At 44.9% G+C, this 12,536-nt stretch overlaps 1 protein-coding gene across 2 annotated transcripts in view; it reads right to left on the bottom strand.

The window, feature by feature from the left end:
• The window catches only part of RNF144A (ring finger protein 144A), a 99,284-nt gene extending 88,162 nt beyond the window's left edge, over window positions 1-11,122 (bottom strand). The window contains exon 1 of one of the 2 annotated variants that reach the window (XM_039532447.1): window positions 10,676-11,122. In XM_039532447.1, the coding sequence (XP_039388381.1) occupies window positions 10,676-10,805 (130 nt within the window). In that variant the 5' untranslated portion in view covers window positions 10,806-11,122. The remainder of the gene's footprint in view (window positions 1-10,675) is intronic. The other variant, XM_039532446.1, reaches the window with a different exon arrangement.
• Between the last annotated feature and the right edge of the window lie 1,414 nt (window positions 11,123-12,536).

Below are 12,536 nucleotides of genomic sequence, written 5' to 3'. Positions count from 1 at the left end.
GTAGCACAGCAACTCTGTGGCAGAGCAGGGAACTGAATCTGTCTCCCCCAAGCCCTAGGATAGTGTTTTAACCACTGGACCATCCTTCCTTTAAAGCTTGGGACTGTAAGTGACTTGACAGAGGTCTACTGAACAGGTGTTTCCTCTAAATGTACCTCCCTAAACCAGTTTTGACCATAAAGATAAATGAATGTTTGCTGGAAAAGAACAAGAATTTACTCAGTCACCAAGAGACCCGTTCATATCAAACTCAGCTAAAAAACACACTAACATGTGTCATAAATATTAGTAAGGCTATGGTGACTGGATGCTTCCTATGTTACTGCTGCCTGACAGGTGTATCATACATGAACAAATGAAGCAATACCCTAACATTCAGGAGAGCATCTGGACTTAAATGTTAACTATAGCTAGCTCCATCTACGATAAGTACAGATGCATATTCTCTAATTATGCCTTTTCTTCCACAAGTCCACTCCACCATCTCATTAATTAATTTTTAAATGTTACTGCCATTCTGTCAGCGGCAGCACAATACAAAACCCTCTCACTCCTCTTTAATAGGTCAAGAGTGGAATCAACTGAATCCAGACAGACACCCAGCCCTCCTCAGCTGGAAGAATGGGTCAGCCCAACATGGGAATTCAAAGGAGGAAATAAAAAAAATTTCGAAGGAAGAGAGAAAAGCAGAGATCCTGAATGACCCTCCTACTCCTTCATCCTCCCAAACAGCTACCAGTGCCAGCTTTGCCTGTCAGGAAAATGGGGCACTGCTATTATTAACATCCTCTGGTTGCACTGTCCCTGACACAACGATTTGCCTCTTCCTCTTACTTGCTGACAAGAACTGTTGTCTTTGGCTGGGACAATTCGACACAATGCTGACCAGGCAGGATAAAGGCAAAGAAAGCAGCTCTGTGTTGGCTTGGAGACCAGCACTGTGGCAGCCTGCGAAGAGACTAAGCAAAAACAATAATTTCTGGGTAACAAGAGCCACCCCGGAGAATCCATTTACTATTAACAACAATAAGAAGAAATGTCAGGAAATAAAATAGTGTTTAATAGTAGCTAGCCTAAATCAAAAGAAGGGAACACCAACCAGATGTGCAAAGCTTCATTCAAATCTTTGAGCTTCAACTGTTTGAGGAGTTAATGGAAATGTTAAATGACTGGAGAAAATATTTAGCACTAACTGATAATTTGCTAAGAAGATTGCACTCTTTAGACTTACATGTCTTCTAAGGATTTGTCATAGCTTGATTTTAACCTAAAACATTTAACGTGCACTCCAGCTACACTGCATTGCTCCCTATGAAACTAGTCTTCCAACAAGTTTGTTTTAAATAGAATGCCATCCTGAAACAAAAGAGAACGACTCAGAAGTGGGCTATTATTGTGCTAAAAGTGTCTTTTCAGAGATGCAAGGAGAGTGCGTAACAAGCAAGAGCAACTAGATTTTTTCTCCTAAATGACGATTAAGAGCTTAGAGAATTTTACTGAAACCTGGAGGAAGGATTCTCAGCCATTTAAACCCGTGCAAGTGGGTGTCACATGTGTGCTCTGGCTGGTAGACTGAGGCTTTGGCTACACTTGCATTTCAAAGCGCTGCCGCTTTGAAGCGCTAAGTGTAGTCAAAGCGCCAGCGCTGGGAGAAAACTCTCCCAGCGCTGTCCGTACTCCACCTCCCTGTGGGGAATAACGGACAGCGCTGGCTTTGACTACACTGGCGCTTTGTAGCGCCGCAATTTGCAGCGCTGCAGAGGGTGTGTTTTCACACCCTGCTGCAGCGCTGCAAATTTGTAAGTGTAGCCAAGCCCTTACTCTCACTTTGCACAGGTTTAAATGATTTCACGAGATGCCTGGTAGTGGAGAATCAAGTCCATAAAAAGAGAAGAAGAGGTGGATATCGGTTGCTATACCTAACACTTTTAATGGTAACAAGATAATGAGGAGTGGGATAGCAAAATAATTTGGGCCAGATTTTGGCAGCTCTTCTCCAGGTCAAAAGGAATGCCCACCCCTCCCTTGAGCACCACAGTGCGATCACCCAGAAACTTGCTCTCCCCAAGTGGAAAAAGATGAATCCACAGCACTTCCACTAGTACTAGACAGCAAAAGGAGCACAGATGGGTAGAACACTAGTCATGACCCTTCCACCACACTGATTGTCCAGGGCAACACATGCCACTCTCTTAAGGGAGAAGAAGTTGTCACATGCCTTCAGTAGTGTAATATCTCAGTGCCTTACAGCTTTTAATGCATTTATCCTCACAACAGTCCGATGATCTAGAGAAGTATTATCCCAGTTTACAGATGGGGAAAATGAGTCAGAGAGAGACTAAGTGATATGCTCCAGGTCACACAGGCAGCCTGAGGAAAAATACGGAATCAAACCCAGGTGCCTCAAGGGCCAGGCTAATGCCCTACCCACTTGACCACCTTTCCTCTCCTGTGTTTGTCCACCATGCCTCAGTACCCACAGAGGCACTCTCACTTTCTAAGCCTCCCCAAAGGCGGAACGCTTTCCCAGTCACTGCCTAACCATGGCTAGTACAACCATAAATAAGGTTGAGATTCTGTCACAGGTATTTTTAGTAAAAGTCAGGGACAGGTCATGGGCAATAAACAAAAATTCATGGAAGCCTATGACCTGTCCCTGACGGGGTGGGGAGTGGGGGGGGGAACAAATAGAGCACAGCCAAGGGCTTGCAGCTGTTCCAGCCCTGCCGCTGCTCCTGCAACAGGGGCTGACCACTGCTACCTCCACCCCAGGGGGCCTGACCCAACCCCAGCTGCTGCTTCAGTCCTGGGGCCACTGCTCCGGCAGCCCCAGGGCTAACAGCTGCTCCAGCTCTGCCCCAGAAGAAGTCACTAAGGAAAGTCATGGAATCCGTGACTTCCATGACAGAATCGTATCCTTAACCATAAGAATATGATTGCTCTTGGAATTCCTGGGCATCCCAGGAGGCGATATTAACAAATGTTAAGGCCATCAGAGAAGAGGAACAAAACTGGTAAGCAAGTTGGAGAGACTGATTTACAAGGAAAGATTAAGAACAGTTAAATATGGATCACTTGCCCTCCCTCTAATTAAACAAGGTACCCAGTATGACATTACTCAAGTTTGTGCTACACCTTTCCTCATCTATACCCATTAAATCAGTGGGGTTATGCAGATTAAGTCCAGACAAGATTTGGTCCTACATTAGTAATCTGAACAAGTCCAGATGAAATGGGGCAGGGAAGTTTACCCAGAATGCTCTGGATACGTGACTGGAAATGCACGAATACTTCAGCAGCTTCTTCCTTCGTTTGTTACCAAATTAATGTTAAAAAATAATGAAAGCAAAAAAAAAATTAGTATTCAACAGATGCCAGTGTGAGAGACTGAGCTGTGGAAATGACAGGCCATAGACGGATCATCTTGCTTGTGCAAATGAGCACATGGAGTTTAAATGAGGGAAATACAACAAACTGAATTCAGGAGTAGAGAAAGAACACAAAGCAGAGCCATGTTCTAGATTCAGGGACTAACCTTCAAGTGAGACAGCGACAAGGAGAATTCTGTCGGGGTCTCAGAAAAACACTATTACAAACGCCCACATCAGCAAAGGCGGGGGTGGGGGCTTAAATACTGTACCCTCTATTATAATATACCTAGGTGGAAAAACAGCTACTTTCTTCTCCTCTGTTATTGTATAAAGTGTTTCTGGATCATCACTCTGACTCGGAATGATACAATGTTCAGATTAAAGCTTAGTTAACAGTTAAATAATTAGCTTCTTTTTCAACACTCAGAATAGTCACAAAAAGGTGAAAAATAAAAGGAAATTACCATATCATTCTACTTTATTTGAGAAAAGTTTTGAGCATTGTTTCTTAAACTGTATGGACTGAATGTAAACGCTTTGATATTGGTAATGACAAATAAAAGTTCAATATGCGCTGGATAGTTGGATTGCCTCAAGTCATATGGCATTGATTCAGACTTCTGACTAGATGAGTGTAACTCTTAATATCAGGTGGAAGACTTGGAGAAAAAAACAAAACAAAAACAAAACAGGGCATTGGCTCTCTCAGGAAAAGGTAACAGGAAACATAGGATTAAAAGAATTTTAGAAAACAACCCTTTTCCTTTGGGGGCCATGCAAGCCTTATCTGAAAGCATCATGTCTTGAAAAACTAGACTATAGTACTTCATGGGAATAAGCTATACTGACATAAGCATCTTTATACCTGCAAAACTGAGTTCACACTAAAGGACTGTACTGTGTTACCAGCATCAGTTTCTAAACTATCACAGTTACAGTGCTATAAAATTTGTAGACAAGACCTAGGAGTTTAATTCTCTCAGCATATGCAAAGTAACTTACACACCTGATTGTAGCTGCAGAGCATGTGAGCTGATTCTTTTTCGGCTCCTGTAATTGTCTCTGTGGCAAAGCTCTGGCAACAGGCCTCTCCACTGCATTAAGCAGCAGCAGCCGCACATAAAGGCATTAACTGTCTTCACCAGTTATACGTATGTGGTGTTGGGAAGTAGTTACACTCAGGGAGGATTGAGAATTTGGTCTGCCAAAAAGCTACCTTTAGATACCAGGCAAGACTCAAGATGATATTCCTAACATCAGCACTAGCATAGACAGCTTCATCAGCACATCTTGGCACTTCTGCTAGTCTCAAAGGACAGCAGACTGCCATAAAGAAATAACATCTGTTTGTACTGTTTGATTGGGTTGTATTGACAGTCTGGAATCAGGGGGCATCCAGAGGATGTGGTGCAGGTTGTCCAATAATACTGATTTCATCTGCATCGCTTGTGTCTGGAGAGGATACATTTCCAGGGTAATCTGTTGAGAAGAATAATGCCACAGAACTCCTTACTCAGGATGATGTGGAGTGCCACTAGGGAAGGTGCTACTGGGAGGATGGAATTGCTTACAAAGGTGTGCTGCTAACTCCACCAATGTCCACAGCACAACTAGTGGGAAGGGAGCCGACAGAGGGCCAGTAAAAGTGGGCTACAAGACTAGTAACCGGGGATGACGGAGATGCCCATGGTATTCTCTCTACTGCTCCTCACTGCCAACTGGCAGCTGCAGCATGGATGACAGTGTCTGGTAAACAGCAAAGGCAGAAATCATGTGGGGGAGCATCCTAATGTTGTGACAGCTACTGGTGGACCCATAGTGGATTCGTGCCAGGCTACGTGCTCCCCTGCTTAATTCATCCTCACGTACCACGCCTGCTAAATGAGTATTTAAGGCCATCAAGGATTTAGGGAAGAGACAGAGTAAGCAATCTTCAGCATACAGACAACACTCTGCTTTTTGTCTCTAACTCAACCAATCCTGCTCATGCAAATTACTTAGTGTCTGTTAGAGACAGAAGAGTGGATGAAGTCTGAGAGATGAGCTCCACCTAGATCAGATGGTGACAGTCTTCACAGGGTACAGGGCACGGACCTTGCTATACGTTACCCAGGCCCTTATCACTTCAAGATCAGAGGACTGTGATGTACTCTACCAGGAGTTGCTTTTTGAGACCACAGGAACTGAAGCTGTTACTGAATGCATTGGCTAATTTTCTGAGTGGAGGTTTGTGCAGGCAGCACATAACGCCAGTGCTTCAGGTGTGAATTGGCTGCCAGGAAGTTTCCACAGGAACTTAACATGTTGATTTTACCTTTAAAGACTGAAGTGGTTTGGGACCTAGTAGAAGAGTCTGTTTCCCTCCATGTGCAGTACAGCCAGAGCCCTGTGATCAGGGGAGGCACTCACACTGGAGCTCCCCTCAGTACAGAAGAGAGAGACCTGAACTTACTTCCCCCTTGGTCTACCACAGTCCAGATCTGATCATCTTCCAGACACACTGCAAGGCCCCATCTTTTCTCCCAGGCACTTGGGGAGGGGACTACCGGAGGGAAGTTCCTTTATGTGGTACATAGAAAACTGGAGGGGAGGAAATAGCTATTTAGTAACTTATGATGGAGTATTTAGTACGTTTCTATTGGATACCATAGGAGATGGTCACATTTAACTGCTGCAGTGGTGCCCACTGGAAAGCATAACTAAAGAGCTCAATGAATAAGACTCCCAGCAAGTGACCATCCCTCACGTATCATGGATCACATTTTCTAGTAACAAGATAGAAGTGATGTCATAGAAGGGATGCGGCAATTGCTGCTGCCTCTCTAGAGCCCAGGACCAACCTGCTCCTCGGATGCCTTCCTCTCTTTATGGCTACACATTATTTTATTTTTCTCTTTTCCTTCCTTTTTTCCCAGCGGATCTTTAAAACGTGGTCCCTCAGGCAACTCTAGTGTGATTAGAAAGTTCACTATCTGCAAACACTTAAAGGGGCTAGCTGAAAGTCTGCGTTCTGCAAGAATTCTCTGACTGCTCCAGGATTCACACACAGTGTACGTTGAAGGGTTGTGGCATAGCTAACATGAATTCATGTAAAAGGCTTCAAGAAACAGGGAACCACTCCCATTACTGGTGCAATGTGAATGCAGCGTGGCTACCATGTATCCAAAAGCTGTACCAAGGTCATAGCTTTTAAGGATGTTTAAGGGACCGTAATGATCATCTAGTCTGTCCTCCTTCAGAAAGGATCTCACCAGCTCTCAGGGAGATGAACAGCACACCAGTGACTCACTTCTGCACAGCTAGTTAGAGACAGCCTGTTTATAAAAACAGCAACTGACAATAGACCAAGTAGTATACAGAATTATTAAACCACTGAAACTGAGTAAGTGTTGTGCTAGGTTATAACTGGTTTGTGCAGTTTGAGAGTTATAAAAGGAAACTGAAAACAATGTGGTCAAGAACCCACACATATACTATTAATACTGCAGCCTAATTTTCATGATGATAAAAAATTTAATAGCTTATGGAACACACTAAATTTGCAATCAGATCCACAAGGGCGGAAGGGTCTGCCTGTGGCGATCCATTTGTAGGATCAGGGTTAGTTTTTGTAATGGATCAGCACTGAGAAGTCCAACAGGAGAAGGCCTCTCCCAGGTCAAGAAAGGTCTGTGGGCCTTTTCTAGATAACGCCAGGTACACTAGCTCCATTCTTACCAACATATGTTTTATGCAGCCAAAACTGACGCTTAAGTCAACAGTACAAGGCTGAGAGTTTAGTTGGGGGGATAGATGTCAAATCTTGTATTACATTATGAACACTTCTTACAACCACAGAATCTGATACAGGAAAAGATTTTAGAAAAAGTAGTAATAAAAGCCAACTATGTATTTGTAATTCTCCAAATGGCTCCCTTACAATATATGTTTTGTATATTTTAACCTTAAAAGTGGACATAATTAACAGTATTAATAGGGTGCCTCATACCCAAAAGTCTATGGGTACCTAACATAATACAAAACATGGAGACAATCTAGCCCAATAACTACCAGAGTTGGTGTGGGAAAAAGAATCTACTACCAAACTGTTCGAACACAATGAAAACATCTTTTATTAGCTTAAAATCAAAGTTTATCAGCCTCACACTTATTGTGGCAGTGTCTACAACTAATGTACAATCTGGCAGTCAGTGTGTGCGCATGTATAAAGAGAGACATACATGTACACACCTGCTATGTTTTGTTACTGTAAATATATTCATGACCTGTAGTTTAGATCGAATATGTCAAATTACACATTAACGTTGGCATAATAGAATACAAAGATACATATGTAAGAAAGATTACTTCCAGGACACTGGTGACACTAAGGGTGAAATAAAGCATGAACCAGACCTACACTTCTGGCCTAATTTTTTCCCCATTGAAATCAGTAGCAAAACTCATTGTCCTCAAAGAAAGAAAAATTTGTCCCTTTCTTTATCTCATCTCCAAAGCACTACTGCTAGCCAGTCTGGGAACATAAGAACCACTATATTGGGTCAGACCAAAAGTCCATCCAACCCAGTATCCTGTCTGCCAACAGTGGCCAATGCCAGATGCCTCAGAGGGAGTGAACCTAACAGGTAATGATCAAGTGATCTCTTTCCTGCCATCAAATGAAGTCATAACTCTTACAAACAAATCATTTCACCATGTAATCAAACCAAAAATAAGTCCATCATTCATAAATCATCATTGTAAAGCTCAAACAATTTGTTTCACAAAAGGAAGTGACTGATCATCTAGGGATATGATCGAAATTAAAATGTATAATGTCTGTTTTCATTCCTCATCAATATCTCTCCTCAATTCAATGGTCCAAGGGCAAGTACTACATACAGTGATATAGTGCCTGCCTTTTTCAAATGAATTTGAGGGTGCTAAGCCTTTCAGAAAAATCAGGCTAGTTACGATCTGGTTACTTCTTATTCCTGTGTTGATAAAATCAAGGACAGTATCACTTTTGTATCGGGGGGGGGGGAATTCAGAAAGCACTTTTTTTCACTTTTATAACCCAAAAACAGCCAAACCTTTTCCCCCCTAAAATGTTGGCTAAAAAGAGACTGCTGTCCATATCTCAGGGGGATTCATGCTTATTCATTCTCCATACGAGACTTGTTCCCATCACTATTCAGTAATAGGTAGCTCTCCTTACTTCAAGATACAAAATTGTTCTGAAATGGTTTAGTTCCTCTCTAAGCATCATATCATAGAAGATATATGAGTGTTAATAAGTATGGAGTATGATCAGGGTTTTTTTAAGTTACAGGTATCAGAGGGGTAGCCGTGTTAGTCTGGATCTGTAAAAGCAGCAAAGAATCCTGTGGCACCTTATAGACTAACAGACGTTTTGCAGCATGAGCTTTCGTGGGTGAATACCCACTTCGTCGGATGCAAGTAGGGTATCTACATCCGACGAAGTGAGTATTCACCCACGAAAGCTCACGCTACAAAACGTCTGTTAGTCTATAAGGTGCCACAGGATTCTTTGCTGCTTTTAAGTTACAGTTCCTGTAAACAGCCTCTGTGAGCTATACCATCTGTAGCAATTTTTCCTTGTTTATTACAGTATATCTTTCATAATAGCTGTTATAGTTTGGTAACGTCTCTAGAATTGAACAGCCTTTGCCAGAGGTTCTTTAAACTGAAATAATACCATTTCCGGCAAAGAAAAGTCAAAACACCTTCATAGTTCTTTAAAACCTGTTGTACAAAAGGAGAAACATTTATTTTTAATTACTCGTAAAAAAAAGACCCCCAACCAGTGACAGGAGCTCATACTTGTACAGAGGGTGTGTAGACTAAAATAGAGCCCTTTATGTAAGTGGATTTGAAAAACCATATGGTGACCTACAACATTAACTAACTGTGCCCTAGGTCCCTGTCCAGCACAGAAAGCAAGCATAGTTGAACAGCCATGGACAAAAGGGGCACAGAGGAGCACGGCACAATACAGTAGGCAGCCTCATTTCTTCCCTCCCTCACCCAACCTACAACCAGCTCTCCCTAATGCAATCACTAACTGCCCTTGGTGACACAGGATGGGTTTCCTGCAAGCCCTTTCATAAGCCTTTGTTTAAAACATGGACACCAAGAATGATAGCAGCAGCCGAATTAAGAGTGGGGCTGTCATGGCCAGGACTGGAGTGTGCATGGAGCCCTCTGCCAGTTTTTTGTTCCCCTGAGGAGGTGGCCACACAGAAACTCTGTTTCTTCTTTCCACCATAATTTGAGACTCTCTGCTCATTCTGGGGTTGTTAGGCCTCGGCACCAGCTCCCTACAAGAAACCTGCACCCCCACCTTGCAGCACAAAGGCAAATTGTTCATATGATCACAACCCACCTGCACTAGACACAGGTGGAGAAGGCTGGGGGAAGCAAAATAAAACCTCCTCCCTTTATAACAGAAAGCTGGACACAGCACAAAGGGATCAGAGAAGTGGAGGGGCCACCACCCAGCCCCCTACCCACACACCAAAAAAATAAAACATAGCCCCCCCACCCTCCAGACAACCACCCCTCCTCCACCACCACACTTCACAACTCCAGGCAGAGCCAAGGGTTGGCAACTCTTGCCTTTTTTTCCTGCAGAAAATCTGTCGCTCGAAAGGATTAGCCTGAGAGATTGTCTCGCTGCTTCTTCCTCGCTAACAAGCCGAGTGGAATCGGGATAGCAAAGTGGCAGAGGCAGCAGCGCCCGCCTGGCTGAATCTTCCTCCTGCTGCTGGGCTTGTGCAAACCCCAGCCTCCGCCCCACACCTGCCTGCTTCTGGGGCAAGAGATGCAGGGCGTGGGGCTGCACAAATAGGACCGCAGGCAGTAGCAGCAATTGAGCTCAGTCACAAGAAGGGTGGGCGCCAGTGCTGCTGGGACAGGAGGCTACAATGGTGAAGTCACACACACACACACACACTATCAATGCACTCTTGCCTCTCTCCTGCGCGGTTACTGCTGGGGCACGAAACAGCCCGAAGACGCCGTGGCTCACTGCCATTCATTCACCGCGGGTATGGAGCAAAAGAGGGCAGGACAGACCCAGATCCCCCACGTATCCTCTGGGTGCTGGGCCCTGACACCACACATTGGCCTAACCTGCAACCCCACCTGGGGCGGCTCTAGAGCTCTGACACCCCCCACCCCAGAAACACACCCCGCGCGGCTGGCTCCGAGGTGCCACTGGCCTAAGTACCACCGCCAAGTGCACGCCACCTCCCCGCCTCTGGGGCGATACAGGGATGCCCAGGATGCTGCCCCCCCCTTACCCGTCTGCCGCTGCAGCCTCGGCGGGGAAGAAGAGATGCTGCTGTCGCCTCCGTGCCTGCGCCGGCTGCCTCCCCAAAGCGGGTGCCTCCTGCAGCCTGCGCTGCTCCTGCGGCCGCTTGCACGGACCATGCACCGCACGCTTAGCAGCCTGGGCAGGGCGGCGGCCGCTTGCACGGACCATGCACCGCACGCTTAGCAGCCTGGGCAGGGCGGCGGCAGCTTGCACGGACCATGCACCGCACGCTTAGCAGCCTGGGCAGGGCGGCGGCCGCTTGCACGGACCATGCACTGCACGCTTAGCAGCCTGGGCAGGGCATTGCTCCGAACCCAGCCCCCTGCCCCGTGAGCCGCGCAGCCAAGTGTGCGCCGCTCGGGGCTTTCCAGGTGGGGGGGAGGGAGCAGCTAATCTAAACACAAAGACGCCATTAAGCTTCAGTGGTTTTGCAGCCGCTAGGTTTCCAGCCCGCCCACGTGGGCGCCCTCTGCCGACCCCACGTTCCCACTACAACTAGCGAGATGCATCCTCCCCCTTCCTCCCCCACAAGCCTCCCCCATGTGGAGGCAGCCTCTCTATTGCGGGGCTCGTTTGGGGGCAGTTTGGAACGTGTTTCCCTTCCCACTTTTAAAACTGCCCTAATTCAAAGTGGCCTACGTTGCCATTCCCTGGGTATCTGAACAGTGATGTTGGAACTAGGGGTGCTGCTGGCTTGGAGTAGTTATAAGAAATACCAAATACATGCTTTCCGTTCCGTCATGAGCAGCCCCACTATAAAAATATTCCAGCACCCCGTATCTGAATGCTTGGTTCCTGCACCATTTTCTCTCTTCCTGGTTCATCAAATCATTCAGCAGCTGAACAGAGACTATTGAAATTAGAAAAAAACAGATGCAGGATAGATTTGCCTGCTAAAGAAGCAGGAGGAAAAGTTTATTGAGGAACACTGATGATTTTAGAAGGGACGTCAAACAATAGCCGGTCTCTCTCTCTCTCTCTGCACAAGCCAAGAGAGGAACAGTGGCAGGAAAAGATAATCATAGACATTAGAAATGTGAAATAGTCCTTTAAATCAACTAGACTACATCCCTGCCACTGGGAGGGAAAATGTTAGTATTGCAAAATATAGTAAGGCCAGCCATGCAAGCCTACCCAAAGAACTATGAAACCTCCATCTTTTGGACCGCCAATGCAGGAGCTTACACTGTACCCCAAAGATGGGTGGATGATGCTGTATAGGTATCACTTTCAACTACTCCCACCTTGGAGCCACCAGGTTTTGTCACTTCTATCTGCACAGGCAAAGAGATGATCTACCCCTTTTGTGCCTTTCAAATACGTATAGCAACATGGCCTGTCAGGTTGACAATACAATGTAATATAATTGTGTTCATATAACATGGAGTGATCAACTCAGCCATATAATACTGATATCTAGCTCTTACATGGCACTTTTGGTCAGTAAATCTGAAAGGACTTACAAAGGTGGGTGGTATCATTATCCCCATTTCATAGATGGGAAAACTGAGACACAGAGACAGGATGTGACTTGCCCAAGGTGGTAAAACTGGGAATAGAACCCAAATCTTTTGTGTCCCAGTCCCACATAACAAATGCACTGCAGTAAGAAAAGAATCTACATTTAGCCCCAGATCCTGCAATCAGCTCTGCATGGTCAAGGCATTCTTACAGAGTTTGTTGCTAAACTAGGACCATATATTCAAAATTGAACACTCCTTGTGAATATGATAGATTATATGGTTCTGTGTTATATGTTACAAAAATAAACTATAGGTACATTTAAGAAAGTTAAAAGACTTTATTACAATGCAGAATATATTAATATAAGCTTTTTACAAAACATT

This window comes from Mauremys reevesii, linkage group 3 (assembly GCF_016161935.1).
Source record: "Mauremys reevesii isolate NIE-2019 linkage group 3, ASM1616193v1, whole genome shotgun sequence".
Lineage (NCBI taxonomy): Eukaryota > Metazoa > Chordata > Testudines > Geoemydidae > Mauremys > Mauremys reevesii.
Note: the sequence above shows the minus strand (reverse complement) of the source record. Positions and strands in the feature narration are given on the sequence as shown.